Source organism: Carcharodon carcharias, chromosome 33 (genome assembly GCF_017639515.1).
Source record: "Carcharodon carcharias isolate sCarCar2 chromosome 33, sCarCar2.pri, whole genome shotgun sequence".
NCBI classification, from domain to species: Eukaryota; Metazoa; Chordata; class Chondrichthyes; order Lamniformes; family Lamnidae; genus Carcharodon; species Carcharodon carcharias.
The window spans coordinates 4442924-4462838 of record NC_054499.1 but is presented as its reverse complement, the minus strand read 5'-3'; the positions used below and the strand labels follow the sequence as shown (position 1 = coordinate 4462838).

At 46.0% G+C, this 19915-nt stretch overlaps 1 protein-coding gene across 2 annotated transcripts in view; it reads left to right on the top strand.

The window, feature by feature from the left end:
- LOC121272353 (fragile X mental retardation syndrome-related protein 1-like) overlaps positions 1 to 14725 on the top strand; it is a 78278-nt gene extending 63553 nt beyond the window's left edge. The window contains exons 10-17 of one of the 2 annotated variants that reach the window (XM_041178993.1): positions 1019 to 1128; positions 1813 to 1899; positions 5602 to 5782; positions 6741 to 6956; positions 9457 to 9657; positions 11607 to 11705; positions 12005 to 12132; positions 13891 to 14725. In XM_041178993.1, the coding sequence (XP_041034927.1) occupies positions 1019 to 1128; positions 1813 to 1899; positions 5602 to 5782; positions 6741 to 6956; positions 9457 to 9657; positions 11607 to 11705; positions 12005 to 12132; positions 13891 to 14058 (1190 nt within the window). In that variant the 3' untranslated portion in view covers positions 14059 to 14725. Of the gene's footprint in view, positions 1 to 1018; positions 1129 to 1812; positions 1900 to 5601; positions 5783 to 6740; positions 6957 to 9456; positions 9658 to 11606; positions 11706 to 11998; positions 12133 to 13890 lie in introns of both variants that reach the window. The other variant, XM_041178992.1, reaches the window with a different exon arrangement.
- The last annotated feature ends 5190 nt before the right edge of the window (positions 14726 to 19915 follow it).

Genomic DNA, 19915 nt, shown 5'->3' with positions numbered 1-19915 from the left:
GTCTTTTGTCATTGAGCTGCATATACAGGTAGGTAACTGGTTTATTGAAGGATCATCATGGAGGCAGGTGCCAAATTGTGGTGGTGATGCAAATAAAAGAAGTAATTATAATTCCTAACAGTGAAAACAGTCATTCAAAAAGGATAAATTAATTTAAGGATTGTGCAATTATGATCATTTCGGCATACACACAGCCAGACAGGGAAGGACCAGAGTTATACCTACCACCTAATTTCTGTTTCTGTTTTCCGTGCTGTAGAAACTCGTGCTCGTTTTAAGATGATTCCCTGCAGATAGAGGTGCCTCACTGCAACATGGAAACAGGAAGAGACCATTTAGCCTGTTCCACCATTCAGTTAGAGCATTGATCTGTATCTCAGCTCCATCTATTCTCCTTGGTTCTGTAACCCTTAATCCCCTTCCCTTACCGTCAACAATCTATCAATCTCCATTTCGAAACTTCTAATTGACTCCCAACCTCAACAGCTTTTTGGGAGCTAATTCTATTATTTAGATGCCTGTCCACTAGCTTTGTGATTTCGGTGCTTGGAGGACCCCCAAATCCCTCTGCTCCCATACTGTTCTGAGCTTCTCAAGTTAGAAAATAGGTTGTTCACCCTTAGCTGCAAAGTGGACACATACTTCCTCACATTGAGCTAACTCAATCTACCAGTTTTGTCCACTGACTTGATCAGTGTACCTTTCTATTATTGTACTAACACTTAATGTATTTGTCCTAAACGTAGCTACAAGGGGCAGCTGGGGGTTTGACAGCAGGTGTTGAACAACGTCAGTTGGGATAATGCTCCTTATCTGTAGTAAAACAATGACCCTGTTCACTGAGTCAGCTGGACACAGCCCTCTGGGTTTGTGCTGAAAAATGGCAAAGAGCCCTTCAACTTGTGCTGTCGGCCAGTAGAAGATTCTCAAAAGTAATTGTTTAAAAGCTTGAGGTTTTTCCTAAAAAAATTATCTGCGGGTAGCTAATGCTGTTCATGTGTCTCTGTTTGTATCGCAGGCAAAGTGATTGGCAAGAATGGGAAAGTAATTCAAGAGATTGTGGACAAGTCTGGTGTGGTGAGGGTTCGGATTGAAGGAGACAATGATAAGAGGCTGCCCAGGGAGGAGGTGAGTGCTTCTGTATGAAATCCCACTCGGGTACTAATGGGAAGGTTACTGTGTTTGAATATCACCTCTGCTTTGGATAATAAAGTAACCTTAGTCACAGGTTTTTTTGTTGAGGGTCCAGTTCCCAGTCAGTGACTTGCTCAGCGCTCCCCCTCAATGATGCTGCACCTTGGGGTTATAGACTTCTTCACTGGGCACAGAATGCAGTGGGCGCAAAGCTGCGAGGCAAAGTAACCCCGGGTTAACAAAGCTGGTGTGACCACGTTGTGGGGAGCGAGACAATTCTTGTTATTTGGTGGTGCCCCAAAGGATCAACACTCCAGAAGCTCAGGCATCGTCCGAATCCGGTCTGACGCTTTGTAGCCTCAACCTCCTGAGAATGCCCAGTGCTCCCAATGTGGGCATGCTGTTGAGAACTACTTCTCCCAAGCCACATTCCACTATTGTGTAAAGGCCTCATGGACTGAGACAATGTGAAAACCCATCCAGTCCTAGAAAGCTATATTTCCTGAGCCAGATGCTTTTTGGAATGTGGTCACTGCCTGCTGCTGGTCAGCATATCGGCAGCCAAGCCCAATCTTTCCCCTGACCATACTTTGGAGGTTACCTAGCAGTCAGGAAACACTAGACAAATGGAAGCAGTGGACCATCGGCTTTACAGTTCTGTCCCCCTCTATCCTGCAGGGCATGGTTCCTTTCACATTCGTTGGCACCAAGGAGAATCTCGTCAATGCTCAAGTGCTGCTGGAGTATCACCTGTCCTACCTGACGGTAATTGTTAGACAGTTTGACAAATTGTTGCCTTTGCTGCTCGTGCCCTGTCGGACACAGTTTGGAAATGTGGAGGGAGACTCTGGCCTAGGGTTTTCTGTCTTGAGATGAAACTACTGTTTATTTCCTCTCTGTAAAATATATAATAGCTCTATTGAAGAGTCTATGTATTCTATATTTGTATAATGTGCAGTATTCCTGTTATATATGGAACATTATAAACTGGGATTGTTCTTCTCTGAGAAGCTGAAAGGGAAATTCAATAGACACATTCAAAATTGATAAGAGTAAGTGAGGGGAAACTGTTTCCACTACAGGCGGAGCGATAACCAGAGGGATGCAGCTTTAAGGTGATTGGCAAAAGAACGAGAGGGCAGATGAGTTTATTTCACACAGCGAGTTGTGATCTGGAACGCACTGCCCAAAGGGGCAGTGGAAGCAGATTCAGTTGTGACCATCGAAAAGAAACCGGATAAATACTTGAAGGGGAAAATTTTGCAGGACTGCGGGGGGAGTGGCATTAATTGATGGCTCTTTCAGAAGAGCTGCCATAGGCATGCTGGGCTGATTGACGCCTGTTGTCTGATGCTATATAAAGTATAGTTGTATCTAGTATGTATATTCTTCATACTGGAGGGGTAGCGTACAAGCTGTGGAGTGATACTGTTGAGCAGTGGGTGCCTAACAGTGATTCACATACATGGCTCAAAACAAGGCCACAGTGAGCTTAAGCAGTGTGTACTCTAACAAAGAGATAAAAACAAAAAACTGCGGATGCTGGAAATCCAAAACAAAAACAGAATTACCTGGAAAAACTCAGCAGGTCTGGCAGCATCAGTGGAGAAGAAAAGAGTTGACGTTTCGAGTCCTCATGACCCTTCGACAGAAGCGTCATGAGGACACGAAACGTCAACTTTGCTCTTCCCCACCGATGCTGCCGGACCTGCTGAGTTTTTCCAGGTAATTCTGTTTTTGTTGTGTACTCTTAACACATTCAGTGTGCAAGGCCGTGCACTTGAAGCTCAAAATGTGCCGTTTGATTTTGCATTGGTGGGGAGAAGGTGGTGATAGTGAACTAATTTAGAAGTCTGCATCCTTCCACCCTGCCTGTGTGGGGTTTTTGTTGGACATTTGTTAATTAAATTACCAGTATTTGCTTACCCCCAGGAATGGATTCCTCCTTGCTCATCACTTGTGCATCTAAATACAGCTCTACGTCTTGACCTCTGGCAGTGCTCCCAGGGGAGGTAAAGCCTGTGGTTTGGTGTTAGCCCCTGGGGGAGGGCGAGCTGCATTGTGTGGCTCTGTTGGGATGCCTTAACTCCCGGCTCAGCTTCACTGAGCTGCAGGCATCTAGCCTCCTGTTGCTGCCTGTAATGCTGTAAGATTTATTCTTTTTTTGCTTTTCAGCTGCTCTTGTAGGTCAGAAATTCCTGATGGTTCACACTCCCCATAAACCCCCCCAACCTCCCAAGTAGATTCCATGTTTATTTGATCCCCCTCACTTGAAAGCTTTCTTTCACTGCTGTTTGAGTCTTGGCTTTGGTCAGTAGCTAGATGTACTGCACTGTCTGGTACAGGGCAACATATGATTAGCTGATCTCAACAAGGGCAATGGTGGGCCTCTAGACTGGGGTGGGTGGAGTCAGTGGCAGGGTTGGTGGTGGAGGTGGGGGGGGGGGCGGGTGCGGTGTGGTGGGGAGAGGAGGGAGAGAGGGGAGAGAAATCTGCCAGAATTCCCACTGCTGATTGGGAAATGTCTTTGTGGATTCTTAGCAGGATCAGATTGGACTGTTGTCTCCACAGTTAAACAGCCCCATGCCTGGTGGATGTGTCAGGGGGAGGTACCCGCTTGCTGCTAGTGATGTGGAGCCATTCACATTGAGAAGAGAAGTCATGTGTTCAATGCATTTCAAACTTCAATCAGAAGTTGTAAGATTCTCTCCCTCAGAATTGCAATGGTTTTGTCAGAATCAGTGCTAACTGTTTCAGAATAAACGTAGTCTCTCTATTTCTCTCAAACCCCCTCCTGACACAATCAAAAAAAAGAGAGCACAAATAAAACCAGATTCCCACCTATTCCATGAAATAATCCTGACCATATGAACATGAGCAATAAATCCCTCAGGATAGCAAAGTGAGTCAGTCCCATTGTAACCTTGGGCCACCCATGTACAATGCTGCACATCCTTGTGTGAATCCACACCGGTGTATTCTTTTTAAACTGCAGCAGCTGTCTCACTGTTTAATATCAACATGTGAACTGCAGTGAATTCTGAAAGCGTAATTTTATACAGCACTCTTTTTGCCATCGTTGGGAACAGTAATTGTGCCCCCAGCAGGCTATGCAGTTAAACAGCAGCCTCATGTCAACCCGATTGCAACTTGTTGTTCACCCGTGCATCTGAAGCATGTCCAAGTGTGTTTTACAGTAGCAATGATCAATGTACTGTGAAGTTTTATAGCTTAACACATCGACGCACTTCAGAGGACTTGTTCCAAATCTCAGGATGTCACAAGGCACATTGTGGCCCCTGAATAAGGCTGAGTGGAATCACAATCACTGTAAACCTCATGTGGCGGTGACCATTTTGACCCTGAGTTTGCTGCCACTCAGTCGTTCCTTGGGTGAAATGACCAAACCATTTGAATGGTTTTTGATGAAAAAGCTGCTCACTTTTTCTGCCCATTTGGGTTTGGGCAGAACTGTTTTGAAGCATTGAGTGAGGATGGTTCCCTCTCCCACTGCCAATCTGCAAGAGAGTTTCTGCCCACATGTTGCACTGGATTGGAAGTATCCCTCAGTTTGAGAAGTGGCGGGGGTGGGGGGAGGAGGGAAGAATGGGTATCACCACACTGAGCGTGGTGTCGAGGAGGGGATGGGAGAAGGTGGGAGTGGAGAATGTTAGTTAAAGTCCCACTCCAGATCATTACCTTTTGACCATGTTAGCCATGACTCACTGGGTGGCACTAAGTCAGAAGGCTTTGAGTCACTGCAGTGACTTAAACACCATAAATCCAGGCCAGCACTCCGAGTGCAGTACTGAGGGAGCACTGCACTGTTGAGGTGTGTCTTTCAGATGAGGTAATAAATCAAGTTCCTGTCTGACCCCTCTGGTGGACGTAAAAGATTCTGCAGCTTTATTTGGAAGAGCCAAATGCCCTGGACCAATAATCAATGCTCAGCCAACATCGCTTTACTTTAAAAGAAAACTAGAATTACCTGGTTATTTATTTAATTGTTGTCTGTGGGAGCTTGCTGTGCGTGAACTGACTGTCACGTTTCCCACTTCATAAAACTCTTCAAAGGTACTCACTGGCGGTAAAAACAGATTGTCCTGAAGTTGTGAAAGGCATTATCAAAACGCAAATTAATTTTGACCACTACTGACGAGGGGCAGAAGCTGTACTGTTAAAGGTTACGTTCAGTTTGAAGGTGTGAAACTTGGGTCTAAAACTAGTGTTTTAAACTTCAATTTGAGGCAGTATCATGGCTACGTTTTCTTACAACGGAAGAATGGTTAGTTGGGCACAGAAGTGGAAGGCAGTCAGTGACATGGGACTGTATGCCAATGAGCAATCCTCTCCTTTCAGAGGGTAGAAATAGTGGGATGAGGCTGCTAAAGGTTCCCATTGCTCGTTTAATTTGTTCACATTGGAAAACCCGTTGCGGATTCGCTTTTTCTTCCTCCTTCCCTGCAGGAGGTAGAGCAGCTGCGATTGGAGAGACTACAGATAGATGAACAGCTCCGACAGATCGGCATGGGATACCGCCCGCTGTCCAGCCGCGCAGACAAGGAGCGTGGCTACATGACCGATGACAGCACTGCCTCCTCCATGCACAGCTCACGATCCTATAGCGGTCGAGGTCGAGGGAGGCGAGGTACCTGCCTTTAACTTCATGGTGCTGTGACACAGCAGATTGTTGGTCTTTTATCTTTACTGTGCAGCTTCAGTTTTATTTTTTTTTAGAAAGAAAATGCCAATTTATAAGCAGCAGGTACTGTTGTTATCATCTGATTATCACCAAAACTCCTGATTTTCATTGCCCCCAGCCATGTCTCCAGCTGCCTAGGCCCCAAGCTCTGGAATTCCCTCCCTAAATTTCTCAGCTTCTCTACATTCCACTCCTCCTTTATATTTTGCCTTTTTTGTCGACAGCCCCGGGTATCTCCTTTTATGGCTGACAAATTTCCATCTAACCTTCCTACAAAATGCCTTGGGGGTGTTTTGCCACATCCAAGGCACTACGCAAATGCAAGTTGTTGCCATCACTGAATCCCTCGCAATTCATAGTGCGTCTTGTTTCACTTCCCCATCTCCTCCCTCCACACAGGTTTCTCTCTGCTGGACTCTGGTTCCATCCTGCCCGTTGCTGCCCCAGTCATCTGCCCGTTCTTCATCCAGAACCCTGGCCGGTGAGCATCGGCAGCGCAAGCGGCACTCCCTCGGTGCTGCACTCTGGGTGTGTCAGTCCAGATTACGTGCTCAACTCCCTGGGTGGGGCTTTAACTCGCAGCCAAAGTGAGAGTTAATCAGCTGAACCGCACTGACGTGTGGCGGGGTGGGGGGGGGAGTGAAATAAATGAGGTTAGGTCTTTCACTTATTGTCTTAAGCCTAAGAGTGCACCTTCAAATCAGACAACTAGGATCTAGCTGTGCAGGCTCCCCGGTGGCCTGTTTCGATGGCTCGTGTACAAAAGCCCCTGACCATTTCTGTTCACACCTGCCTGATTTGAATACAGGCGTGACGGAGGTAGATACGTCGTCAGAATCTGGTCTCCGCCTGATACTTGTTGAAGTGTGCACTCTCCTTAATCTCCGAACTTTACTTGCTGCAGACAACAACTCCGACTTCTCCAACGCCTCTGAGACCGAATCAGAACGCAGGGATGAGCTGAGCGATTGGTCAGTGGGTCAGGCCGACGAGGAGCGGGATCGCAGGCAGGGATCCGACACTAACCGGAGGAGGCCGGCGGGAGGCCGGGGCCGAGGGGGTCCTCCGTCTGGAAGAGGCCGTGGTGGAGGTCGAGGTGGGAGTTCGTCAATCAGTGCAGGTAGGTTGAGCTGTTAATTTTTTTCTTTTTAAAAACTGCCTGTCGCTTGTCATTTCAACACCCCATCCTGCTCTCATGTCCATCCTTGGCCTGCTGCAATGTTCCAGTGAAGACCAACGCTAACTGGAGGAACAGCACACTTCCAGACTTATGTTCAACAACTTCAGACCATGAACAATCTCCTTTTTTAATCCAATTTTTAAAAAATTTATTTATTCAGTTTTTAATCTCTTTTAATCATTTTTATACTTTTCCCCTGACTTGCACCCCCACAGTTTCATCTGTCACTTGTTTCTATGTTGTCCTTTCACAGAGCACTGATCTTTGTTCTGCTATTAACACATTCTGCTATCTTACCTTTATGCCACCATCAGCACCTTCTTTAGTCTTTAACACTACCATTCGCACCCCCTTTGTCTTGTGTCCATATCTTTCAGTCTTTTCTGAGCTCCCACCTATCCCTGACCTATTTGGCTCCAACCCTTCTTAAACAGCACAAAATCCATCACATTTCTACTTCTCTTTAGCTTTGAAGAAGAGTCATACAGACTCTGAAACATTAACTCCGTTTCTGTCTCCGAAGATGGTGCCAGACCTGCTGAGATTTTCCAGAACTTTGTTTTTATTTCAGATTTCCAGGATCTGCAGCATTTTGCTTTTGCCTTAGTGTTGAAATGAAATGTTTGTTCCCTGCCATCGAGTGGGTGATGGTCTCCTGTGAGAAACAGAATTTCAGTTGCAAGAGCCTGTAAAATGCTCTTGAGATTTGGAACAATTCCTCCTCCCCCCGGCCGCCGCCCCCCAACCGCCTCCACCACCCAAATAACTGCTGTTGAGGCTGGGTGCCAATTGAAAATTTCAAAATTGAGATTGGTAGATTTTTGTTGGGCAGGGGGGTTAAGGGTTACAGAGTCCAAATGGGCAGGTGGACTGGTGATTATTTTAGATGGAGTAAAATGAGGTAATTGTCAGACTGGATTTTGCCGGAGGGCTTGTTCCTATGTTCTGTTCTCCAGTACAGGCCATCCTCAAGCACAGACATTGTGTTTAAAAGTGTAACAGTCAAATAAGATTTAAACATATGATGAACAATCACTTCTTGCAAATGAGAAGAGGTCAAGTAACTTCTTGGTTCTTCCCCATAATAACCCAGGCCGCTCAATTCTGTGTTTAATGAGGTCAGTTTGGATGAAGGCTTGTTTGATATCCTTTCTGAATAACAATCCCACTGTTGACAGCAAGAGCTTGGACTTATTTAGTGTATTTTGATATACAAAGTCACCACTGCCCTTTACAGACTGCTGAACTCTGGGAGAGAGTGAGTATAGGAAGTGGTGGATATAAGGCTTGATTAGAAAAATTGGGCTTTGAGGAAGAAAGACTTGCATTTCTGTAGCACCTTTCACCAACTCTGGATGAGCTGCAGTGCTTTACAGTCAAATGCTTTTTGAATTGTAGCCCCTGTTAAATTGTAGGAAACCAGGCTGCCAATTTACACAGATAAAAACAAAAAAACTGCGGATGCTGGAAATCCAAAACAAAAACAGAATTACCTGGAAAAACTCAGCAGGTCTGGCAGCATCGGCGGAGAAGAAAAGAGTTGACGTTTCGAGTCCTCATGACCCTTCGACAGAACTTGCGTTCGAATCCAAGAAAGAGTTGAAATATAAGCTGGTTTAAGGTGTGTGTGTGGGGGCGGAGAGAGAGAGCCTCTCTCTCTCTCTCTCTCTCTCTCTCCGCCCCCACACACACACCTTAAACCAGCTTATATTTCAACTCTTTCTTGGACTCGAACTCAAGTTCTGTCGAAGGGTCATGAGGACTCGAAACGTCAACTCTTTTCTTCTCCGCCAATGCTGCCAGACCTGCTGAGTTTTTCTAGGTAATTCTGTTTTTGTTTTTGCCAATTTACACTCAGCAAGCTCCCACAAACAGCATTGTGTTAATGCCCAGATAACCGTTTTTAGTGGTTTTTGGTTGAGGAATAGATAGTGGCTCAGATCTCTCTTGTTCCTCTTTGAAATAGTGGCAAGGGATTGTCTAAAAGGTGCCACATCCAGCAGGGCAGCACTGCAGTTGGAGTGCCAGGCTTGATTATATCCCCCTGTTCCTACAATTGTTTTTTTTTTTTTGCTGTGTTTTGATGGAGGGTAGGGAGAGAGGCAGAGGGAGTTGGAGAGCAGAGACTAGGCAGCTGAGCGCTAGGAGAGCGAATGGCCCAGTCAGAAGACAAAAGGGCTGCAGAGAAAGTAAGTCTGAAGCAGTTTGTTGAGATGGGCCGAACAGACCAGCAAGGTTTTTATATTGAAATCATTGTGTAAAGGGAGCCAGTACAGCTTTATCAGGACTGAAAGATGAACAAATGAAGCTTCACGTGGACAAAATATCGACATTTCTGATGAGGTGCTGCTCGACAGCAAAGCCTTGTCTTGTTTCTTCATGCGATGCACGGTATTTTTCCTGTCTGGTAATTGTGCATGCCCACTCTCTCGTGTTCCAGTGCTGAAGGACCCTGACAGCAATCCCTACAGCCTGCTGGAGAATGCGGAGACAGATCAAGCTGGTGACACCGACACCAGCGAATCACACGCCAGCACAAACCGGCGCCGCAGATCCCGCAGACGGCGCACTGACGATGATGCCACCATGATGGACGGGATTGTGGAGTCTGACAACGCGTCGATCAATGAGAACGGTGTGGGTATGTGAGGGTCTGCTTCCTGTTAAGTTCTTGGCACGATTGCTGTGCGTGGTCCAAAAAACTCTGCACAGGTGGGAACCATAAAATGAGAAGGTGCAGGAGGAGGTCATTCGGCCCTTTGAAAGGGCTATTCAGTTAGTCCTACTCTTTTTCTCCTCTCCCCGCACCCCCCCTCCCCCACCACACTCCTCTGTCCCTATAACCCAGCAAGATTTTTCTCCTTCAGGTATTTATCCAGTTCTCTTTTGAAAGTTCCTATTGAATCTATTTCTACCATCCTTTCAGGTCGTGCCTTCCAGATCTCAGCTCACTGCATTTAAAAAAAAAAACAGTTCTCCTCATCTCCCCCTCTGGTTCTTTTCCCGATTCTCTTCAATCTGTGTCCCTCTGGTTACCGACCCTCCTGCCACTGGAAACAGTTTCTCCTCATTTACCCTATCAAAACCCCTCGTGATTTTTGAACGCCTCAATTAAACCTCCCCTTCTTCTCCTCTTCTCTAAGGAGAACAATCCCAGCTTCTGCAGTCTCTCCACATTAACTGAACTCTCCATCCCTGGTCCCACTCTAATTAACCTCCACACTCTCCCCAAAGCCTCAACATCCTTCCTAAAGTGCGGAGCCCAGAATTGGAGCCAATCCTCCAACTGAGGCTGGACCAGTGATTTTATCAAGGTTTAGCATTAATTTCCTTAATTTTATACTCCAAGCCTTTGTTTTTAAAGCCAAAGATCCCATTTGCTTTATTAATAGCCTTTTCCTGGTTGTCTTGTCCTGTTACCATCAAAGATTTGTATATGGAAGCCTCCAGCTCCCTCAATTCCATCACCCCACTCCTCCCCCCCACCCCCATTTTAAAATTGAAATGATACCAGTGTAGCATAAAGCAGTGGCAGTGAGCGGGACATCTTTATCTCTGCTCCAGATGAGATCAACTCATCCAGACTCCCAGGAAAGTTGCGTCAAAACTGGCAAAGACTAGAACATGACCTCTGAGCCATCGAGCTTTCTCAGTACTCTCAGCAAAGTACTTGCTCTGTGGAGGGGGCCAAGGCTTGTTGGCAAGTGGCAACGCATTAAACTGACTTTATTTCCCCTCACTCGTAAGCCCCTTTCACCAAGCTCTCTGGAGCTGGATCGGATTTCGAGGCATTAAGAACAGCAGTGTGCTAGGATTAATGTCCCTGCTGGCAAGGCTGGTCATGTGCCTCCTTGGTCATTTATGGTCCTGTTTCAAGCGTGTGCCCCACAGTTCAGAAAGACCTTGCATTTCACCACCTTGGGGCACCCCAAAAAAGCTTTAGGGTTGACCAAAGTATGTGTATTTTTTTTTAGTGTTGAAACTTAGTAGTTGATTTGCGCAAAGCAAGACACCGCAGACAGCAACATGACAATACCAAGATGATCTGAAACAATTTCAAGGAGTTTTGTCTTTTAAGTGTTGGCTGTTTCATGAAGTTGCTTTCTCATGTTGCCAATATGCTGGGGGTGTAGCCTAAAGGTGGGATATTTGCTTTTGCGATAAATTTTGATATGGCGATTTCCATAGGTTCCTTGATGCAGTTGAAGTTGAGGCTGGAACCATCTTCCTGTTAGCTGAAGACGCCAGCGTGGCTGTAATTTAAAATCATTTTTAGTAAAGAAAAGGATTTTAAAGGCAGAGATTTTACTTGGGTCAATGGTGTTAACCATTGGGATCATCTTAGTCTGGAAACAAATTGAAACTTAAATGTTGGATATATTGATGGCGTGAGACCTGAAACTTGAAAGACAGCAGAATGGCAGCAAGAGGCCCGGGTTAAGGCCAGAGCCGGTGGCTGAATAATGTTACTGGTTTCAGTGTACTAAAATGACACGGTTTTGTGGAACTGGCTGGGTGGGGGGGGGATTAGACCGAATTGAGTCATTGCTTGTCTCCTTCCTTCCCACCACCACCACCCCTTCCCCGCAGACGAGGCCGAGGGGAGACCCCCACGCAGGAACAGGAGTCGCAGACGTCGTAACCGTGGTAACCGGCTGGACAGTTCCCTGAGCAGAGACAGGCAGCCAGGTGAGTTCGCCAGCTCTTTGCTGACCACAGAATGATGCTGCGCGGGGAGAGAGGCCTTTCGGCCCATCGTGCCTGTGCCAGCTCTTTTGAAAGGGCTGTCCAACGATGGGAAATATTTTTATTTTCCCTAAAGTTTCCTCTCAATTTTTGAACAGCTCCTTTTAAACCTTCCCCCCCCCCCCCCCCACTTAACCTCCACCGCCCCAAGGAGAACAAACAACCCCAGCTTCTCCAGTCTCTGGCGCCGGCGCGGGGAGTCAGTGAGTGACGTTCTAAGATACTTGTTACCTCAGTTACAGTGGCCGATTACATTTCCCGTGCCGAGTCACAGAGCCGACAGCGCGTCACGCAAAAAGAGCAATCCGAGAAAGCCCCCGAGCCGGAACCAGAACCGGAACCGGAACCGGAGCCGGAGGAGAAACAACTGGTAAGTCTCCTCACTCGGAACGCCTCTTTTCCTAACCCTTTCTGCACCTTGACAGGTAACTTGTGTTATTGTGTGCTGTTGGTGGTGGTGTGCGCGCATTGCATAGCAGTGGCATTAGTCGGGTTGGGTGAAGAATAAAGAGCTGGAGGAGGCCATTCTGCCCATCGTGCCTGCACTGGCCCTCTGGAAAAATTATCCCTTTTTTTTGCCATATCCCTGCCAGGTTTTTTCCCCTTTTTTTTATATATAGTTAGCCAATGTCCTATTGGAAGTTACTGTTGAATCTGCTTCCAGGGGCAGTGCATTGCAGATCAGGACACCTCGTTGTATAGAAAGGTTGCTCCTCATCTCCTCCTTGGAGTTTTCCGTGTTCTGAGATTGTTTGAGCCTTGGGTCAGGCTGGAATGAGAGGGAGGGCGACAGCTGCCTTTTAAGGAAGTGTTGTGACTTGAGTTCAGCTCCCTCTAGTGATACATGCTTCAGCCAAGGTTGCTGCTAACCTTGGCTGTGATGTCTCCTACTGTTGCAGTGTCCATTTCTTCCTGCTTACATGCATAACATTAGGAATAGGATTAGGCCATTCAGCCCCTTGAGCCTGCTCCACCATTCAATAAGGTCATGGCTGATCTGATTGTAGTCTTATCTCCCCTTTCCTGCCTGTCCCCCATAACCCTTGACTCCGTTGTCGATTAAAATCTGTCTAACTGAGCCTTGATTATACTCACTGACCCAGCCTACACTGCTGTCTGGGGAAGAGAATTTCAAAGATTAACAACCTTCCAGAGAGAAGGAATTCCTCATCTGTCTTCAGTGGGAGACCTGAAACCATGCCCCCTAGTTCTAGATTCCCTCATGAGAGGAAACATTCTCCCAGCATTAACCCTGTCACATCCCTCAGAATCTTATCTTTCAGTAAGGTCACCTCCTTTTACTAATCTCCATTGGCGAGGAACTTAGGCCTGTACTCAGTGTCCTGTACAGTTGTAACAAGACTCCCCCCTACTTTCATACTCCATTCCTCTTGCAGTAAAGGCCAGCATTCAATTTGTCTTCCTCATTAGCTGCATGCTAACATATTATGATTTACAAGGACAGACATCCAGGTCCCTCTGCACTGCTGTGTTCTCCAGTCTCTCTCCATTTAAATTATATTCTGCTTTTCTATTCCTCAAGCGGACAACTTCCTATTTTTCCCACGTTATATTCCATCTGCCCAATTTTTGCCCGCTCACCACTTGCTTTCCTACTTATCCTTTGCATTGTGAGTAAATCTGGCTACAATACAGTCCATCATTAATATAGATTATAAATAGTCGAGACCCCAGGCGTGCATTTACCTTTTGGGAGATGTGTACGAGTGCAACGGGGAAGAATTACAGGTCGGTCATGAGGGTGTTCACCTTGTGGACGTGGGCCGATTTGCAGGCAGTTTCATCCCTGACGATGTTCTATTCCAGCTATTCGGGAAAGTTTCCAGGAGGGAATGGGAGGTTTCCCGGTCTCGTTTCACAGTGTGTTAGCACTGATCCAAATTCCCATTCACATTGAGTCTGAGAGCAGCCAGAAACCACCTTTGCTGTCACTGGCAGAGACACAGAACAAGGAGCACTTTAACCCCACCCCTAAAGTGCAGTGACGGGGTGGGGGGAGGTGGGGGGAAGTGGTGGTTAAGCTGTGCAGTGGGAGACCCTGGAAGCATCGCGAGCCAGCGGGAAGTGAAAATGCAGTCACGGTGTGTTTGTGCTTGACCTCCCTCAGGAGCGGGCGGACCCCAGCGACGAGCCCAGTGCTGTGCCCAACGGCCCCTCCAGTAGTCCAAATGGCAGCGCCACCAAGACAGCAGGCGGCTCCCAGGAGCGTGGGCAGAGCCGAGAGCAAGCCGGTCCCACCATCAAGCAGCAGGCCGTGGTGAACGGTGTTTCATAAAACGCCGCAGCCTCTACCCTTGAATCTCAGTCCCGCTTGCATCATGTTATTCAATAGTGCTTGTCAAAGCTTGCCAAAGATAGGAACCTGAATACTACGTAACTACTACTACTTACTACTACCCGACTCGACACAGCACTTGCCCTCCCCTTACCCTCAGCACCGGACAGAGGTTTGGGGGGAGGTGTTCAAACATATATCTGTGTATCTGTTTTTTGACATTTAATTAAAAAGTTCGAGGAAATAATAAAAAAAAATACACATTTAAAAAAAAAAACCACAAAAAAAACACATTTAAATAAAGATGTTGTGCCTTCTAAGAGTGTAAAAGAAAACTGCGATTCTGTTTTCCGACGTTTTGATGGCGGAGGTCAGTGACTGATAAATATATATATTAAAAAAAAGAGAGGTTTGGTTATAGAAGCTGAAGATGGATAGATCAGAGCGGGTCTGGTAGAGAGCGTGAAGAAAAGGTGTCGGTTACTTAAGCTGTCTGTTTTAAGAAAAAAACATAAAAATTCTGCAGAAAAAATCGCAAAAAAAAAAACTTGAGTATGCAACCACTTCTGGTAAGGAGACACTGTATAAAACGATGCAGTCTGTATTACTTGCACTGATTAGTAAATCAAAAAAAAAGGAACAACTAATATAACTGGGGGAAGAAAAATAAAAGCAGAATGATTCAGTCATTGCTGGTTAGAATGTAGGAAAAACACTGGAACGGCTAGAAAGAGGGAGAGGAGCAGGAGGGGGAAATGGGTCAAAAGAAAGAGCTCCAGAGATAGCAGAGGAAAAGACAATTGTCAGGAAAGTTGGACAAAGCAGCTTCAATTAAAAGGTTAATTTATTTTCACTGTACAGTATTTAAAAACCGAACTCTCAAAAGCCTTGCATCACACTAACCTAACGCCCACGTTTCTTCAGTACGAGTGTATGACACTGAGCCCGTGCAGCTGTTTTTGATACTTGTTACCTGTTGTGCTGCAGGCGATGGCTAGTGCGTGTGATCATGAGACTTCATAATGGCAAAAATAAACTCCTAACATTAATTATTTTCTTTAAATTACTTCGCAACCCTATTTACAAACGCGCGGACACCACACGCATACATGCACAGCTCCATGTTGTGACGGCAGCCACCACACAAAGGCCAGCGCTAGCAACGAGACTCCGGAGCCAGTCGGCGCCTCCAGCCCCTGGTGAGGCAATAACGGATGTGTTGGCACCAGCTTGGTTTGGAAGGGGTGAGGGGGGGGTGGGAGAACTGGGGCTGCTGATCATAGGGCAGAGTGTGGGCACTGGGGGGGGGGGGCAGCCTTGTGCCCAGCGGGAGGGGGTGGTCTCCTTAACAGGTTGAACATTGGCTCTTTTTTTGGGTGCGCCAGCCAGAACAGGAGCCATTCCAGCTGCCGGGTGGTCAGTAGGAGCCTGCTACATACAGCTGGCCGCCCACAGCGAGAGCGGTTAAGAGGAGCGGCCAGATTCACCGCTCTACATCTGCACAACGTGCCCAGTGTGTGTGTGTGTGTGTGTGTGTGTGTGTGTGTGTGTGACTTTCTGCCCCACGGGTGTGTAGCGTGTCTCAGTTGCTAGTTTGGCACCACGAATGAAGTAATTTTGTTTGTGTTGAAATTTTTGAAATGATTTTTTTTGCCCACCGTGCATCTTCAACAGTTCGAAGGATATTTGAAACTGCGTTACGGTGTCAATTTGGATCTGTTTCGTACACTCTGGTTGTTTAACAGGGAAACCTAGATGGTTCTGCAAATAGTTTGGTTCCACAAATCTTTTTAAAAAAAAAGGGTTGGTTTCCTGTCTCTGAACTGTCTTGTGTATGAGATCCCAAACTACAAATGTTTTTGTCCTTTTAGTTTTGTTTTTTTTTAAAAATTGTTTCTTTTTGGTTGATGTGCAATATGTTTTCTTTGTATGCAAGTAGTTCCAAAATAAAGTTTGATCTTCCATCTTCTAAATGGCTGAGATGTTTCTTTGATGCTTGTTTTAACTTTAGTACTCTCGGCTTGCTGCCTGAAAGTATGAACCTCTCACCAGGGGTGCTGGTCCCCTCTGCTAACTGCTACTTGCATAAATATAGCGTTTTTTTTAAACATGGCAAAATGTTCCCCAAGGGAGCTTCACTGGAGCACTAATCAGCTAAAATTTGGTGTCAAGCCATATAAGGAGATATTAGGGCAGGTGATCGAAAGCTTGCTCAGGTTCTCCGAGGAGGAGGAGGAGACCAGGTAGAGGGGTTCAGCGAGGGCCTGTGGAGCTAAAGGCATAGCCGCCATTAGTGGAGCAATGGAAATTGGGGGGGGTGCACGTGAGGCCAGAATTGGAGGAGCTCATCGATTTCAGAGGATTGTAGGCTGGAGGAGGCTAGAGAGATGGGAAGGAGTGACTTTTTCCGGATGAATTTGTGTCAATGAGTTATTCGATACCTAGCGAGATGTAGGTTTTGGGATCTTCCCCTTGCAATGCCCATATTGTAGCTATAGGCTCAGCTGCCATTGTCTGTGTTGAATTATTTTAGATTCTGAGCTCCGTTAACAGCCACATAGACCAAGAATGTTGGCACTGGTTTCAGTCTCTGTTCTACATTAAGACAGCTGATCTCAGCCTAGCTGTACTACCCCTACTACAATCCTGCCAGTTCTCCTTTTCCAGGTTGTACATTGGATTGTTTCCTGTTTTCTACCTCAATATTCACATGGACCCAAGCTGAGAGAAACTACACTGGGGATTGGAGTTAATCTCCAAAACTGATCCCAAAAGATCCAGCCATTTGCTTTCCCTGGAGATTGACGTCAACCAACATATATATCTGGTTATTTCCACCCCCATCCCTGCAAATGTTGCTACTTTCTCAGTCTTGGGTAAGAGGCTTAAGTTGCTGTGTTTTAAGGTGCTTCTGTATTCAAGCAGATACCTAAGGCTGGGTGTTGGCTGGGCTACTTAATGAAGGCCAGATTTACCTGATCCCTATAACAAAACAAAAACAGAAAATCCTGGAAAACTCAGCAGGTTTAACAGCATCTGTGGAGAAAAAAAAGTTAACATTTCGAGTCCTTATGACTCTTCAGAGCTAAAGAGATGTAAAATGTAATGACATTTATACTGTTTAAGGGGGGTGGAGTGGGTGATGCTGGCTGGAAGGCCAGTGATAGGTGGAGGCAAAGGAGAGATTGCCAGGGATGTCAAGGACAAAGGGGTGTTAATGGTAGAGGTTCAGGCTAAAGGAGGTGTTAATGGTAGAGGTTCAGGCTAAAGGAGGTGTTAATGGTAGAGGTTCAGGCTAAAGGAGGTGTTAATGGTAGAGGTACAGGCTAAAGGAGGTGTTAATGGTAGAGGTACAGGCTAAAGGAGGTGTTAATGGTAGAGGTACAGGCTAAAGGAGGTGTTAATGGTAGAGGTACAGGCTAAAGGAGGTGTTAATGGTAGAGGTATAGGCTAAAGGAGGTGTTAATGGTAGAGGTATAGGCTAAAGGAGGTGTTAATGGTAGCGGTTCAGGCTAAAGGAGGTGTTAATGGTAGAGGTACAGGCTAAATTAGGTGCTGATGGTGGCATTAAGGTCAGAAAGCAGAATGTGATAATAGCACTCTGGAAAGAACAACATGAACAAGGGACACAAGGCGCGGGTGGGGATGGTGGTGGGGAAAAAGATTGAAAATAGAATAAAACAATGAATAAAAATGAGTTTAAATAAAAATATTTGGATAAAAAAAAATTAAGAAATGAGAATGGATTTTGAAAAAGGGGATATAAAGGGGGTGAGGATGGAGGAGAGAGTTCATGATCTAAAGTTATTAATCCTAATGTTAAGTCCAGAAGGCTGTAAGGTGCCTAATCGGAAGATGAGGTGCTGTTCCTCCAGTTTGCGTTGGGCTTCACTGGAACAATGCAGCAGGTCAAGGACGAACATGTGGGTATGAGAGCAGAGTGGAGTGTTAAAATGGCAAGCGACAGGGAGGTTTGGGTAATGCTTGCGGACAGACCCAAGGTGTTCTGCAAAGCGGTCACCCAGTCTGCGCTTGGTGCCTCCAATGTAGAGGAGACCGCATTGGGAGCAGCGAATGCAGTAGACCAAATTGAAGGAGGTGTAAGTGTGAACGCTGCTTCACCTGAAAGGAGTGTTTGTCCCCTCCCTCCACCGCATCCCCCACTAGGGCCGTCTGTCACTTGTTCATGTTGTTCCTTCCAGAGTGCTTACCCTGTCCTGCTATTAACATGTTGCGTTTTCCGACTGTAATGCCACCACTAGCACCTCCTTTAGCCAGTATCACTATCTTTAACACCCCTTTTGTCTATGACATCTCATCACTGGCCTTCTATCCAGCTTCACCCGCTCCACCCCACTTAAACGGTATAAATTTCAGTATATATTTTACTTCTCTTTAGCTCTGAAGAAGAGTCATAAGGACTGGAAATGTTAACTTTTTTTTTTCTCCACAGATGCTGTTAGACCTGAGTTTATCCAGCATTTTCTGTTTTGGTTTCAGATTTCCAGCATCCGCAGTATTTTGCTTGTATTTATCCGATCCCTATCTGCCATCTTGATAATGCTGTTGAGGACAAATAAGTAATAGTGGAGATCTTCAGTCCTCAAAAGCCTCTCTCTCCGCCCTGCTCCATACCAAGAATCTGAATGCTTCACAAAAGCCGTTGAGGCTGGGGTGTCAACTGAAAATTTCAAAACTGTGTTTGGTTAGGTGAGAATGTTGAGGTTTGCAGAGCCAAGGTGGATCGATAGAGTTAAATACAGACCAGCCCTGATGTAATTCAATGGCGGGATAAGCTTGAGTGGCTGAATGGTGGCTACCTGTAGCTACAAGATTATGATCATGTTTGATTGAGGCCATATCTTTAGCAACAAAATTTCTATATGATCCTTAAATAAAGCGACTTGCATTTATATAGCGCCTTTAATGTGATAAAAATCCCAAGGTGCTTCACAGCTTAAATGGCACAGAAACGGGCCATTTGCACCAACCAGCCCATGCTGTTTATGCTCCACTCGAGCCTCTGCCCGTTGTTTCTCGTTTAAACCTACCATCGTTACCCTCTATTCTTCTCTCCCTCTGTGCACTTGTCTACTTATCCCTTAAATGTCTCTATACTATTCACCCCAACCACTCACTGTGGTAGCGAGTTCCACATTCTCACCACCCCAATGGGTAAATAAGTTTTCCTGAATTCCCTATTGGATGAATTAGTCACTACCTTATGCTGGTTGCTCCCTAGTTAATGCTCTTCCCAGAAGAGGAAACATTCTCTCTCTCTATCCACTCTAACAAAACTCTTCATAAGTTTTGAAGAGCTGTTAGGCCTCCACTCAGCCCTTTTTCAAGGGAGAAGTGATCCAGTCTGTCAATCCCTTCCACATTTGTTGGTATCCTTATGAATCTCCAGTGCCTCTAACAAATGGAAAATTAAAAACTCTCCTGTGCGCAACTGTGATCATCCAGAACAGACCAAGGAATACACAATGCCCAGCACATAAATACAAAGGTGTTCCTGCAATACACACAACCACTACCGAAGTAATATCCTGGACTGACCACCTCAATATAAAATTACAGTTGTTCTATACCCAGCTATATGAAGGAAGTGCTTTTTATAATAGGGTGACCAGAACTGAATGCAGTGCACCGAAGTGTGGCCTAACCAAGATTCGATGCAGGTCTAGTGCCACCTCCCCACTTGTCAACTCTATCCCTCCAAGAGTGGTTTCCAGAGAAACTTCAGCTAGGAGGGTGGACTGGGACTGTCCTCCCTGGAGAGAAGGCGGCTAAGAGGGGATTTGATAGAGATCAAGAGCAGGCCGGACAGAGTAGATAGGGAGAAGCTGTTCCCAAT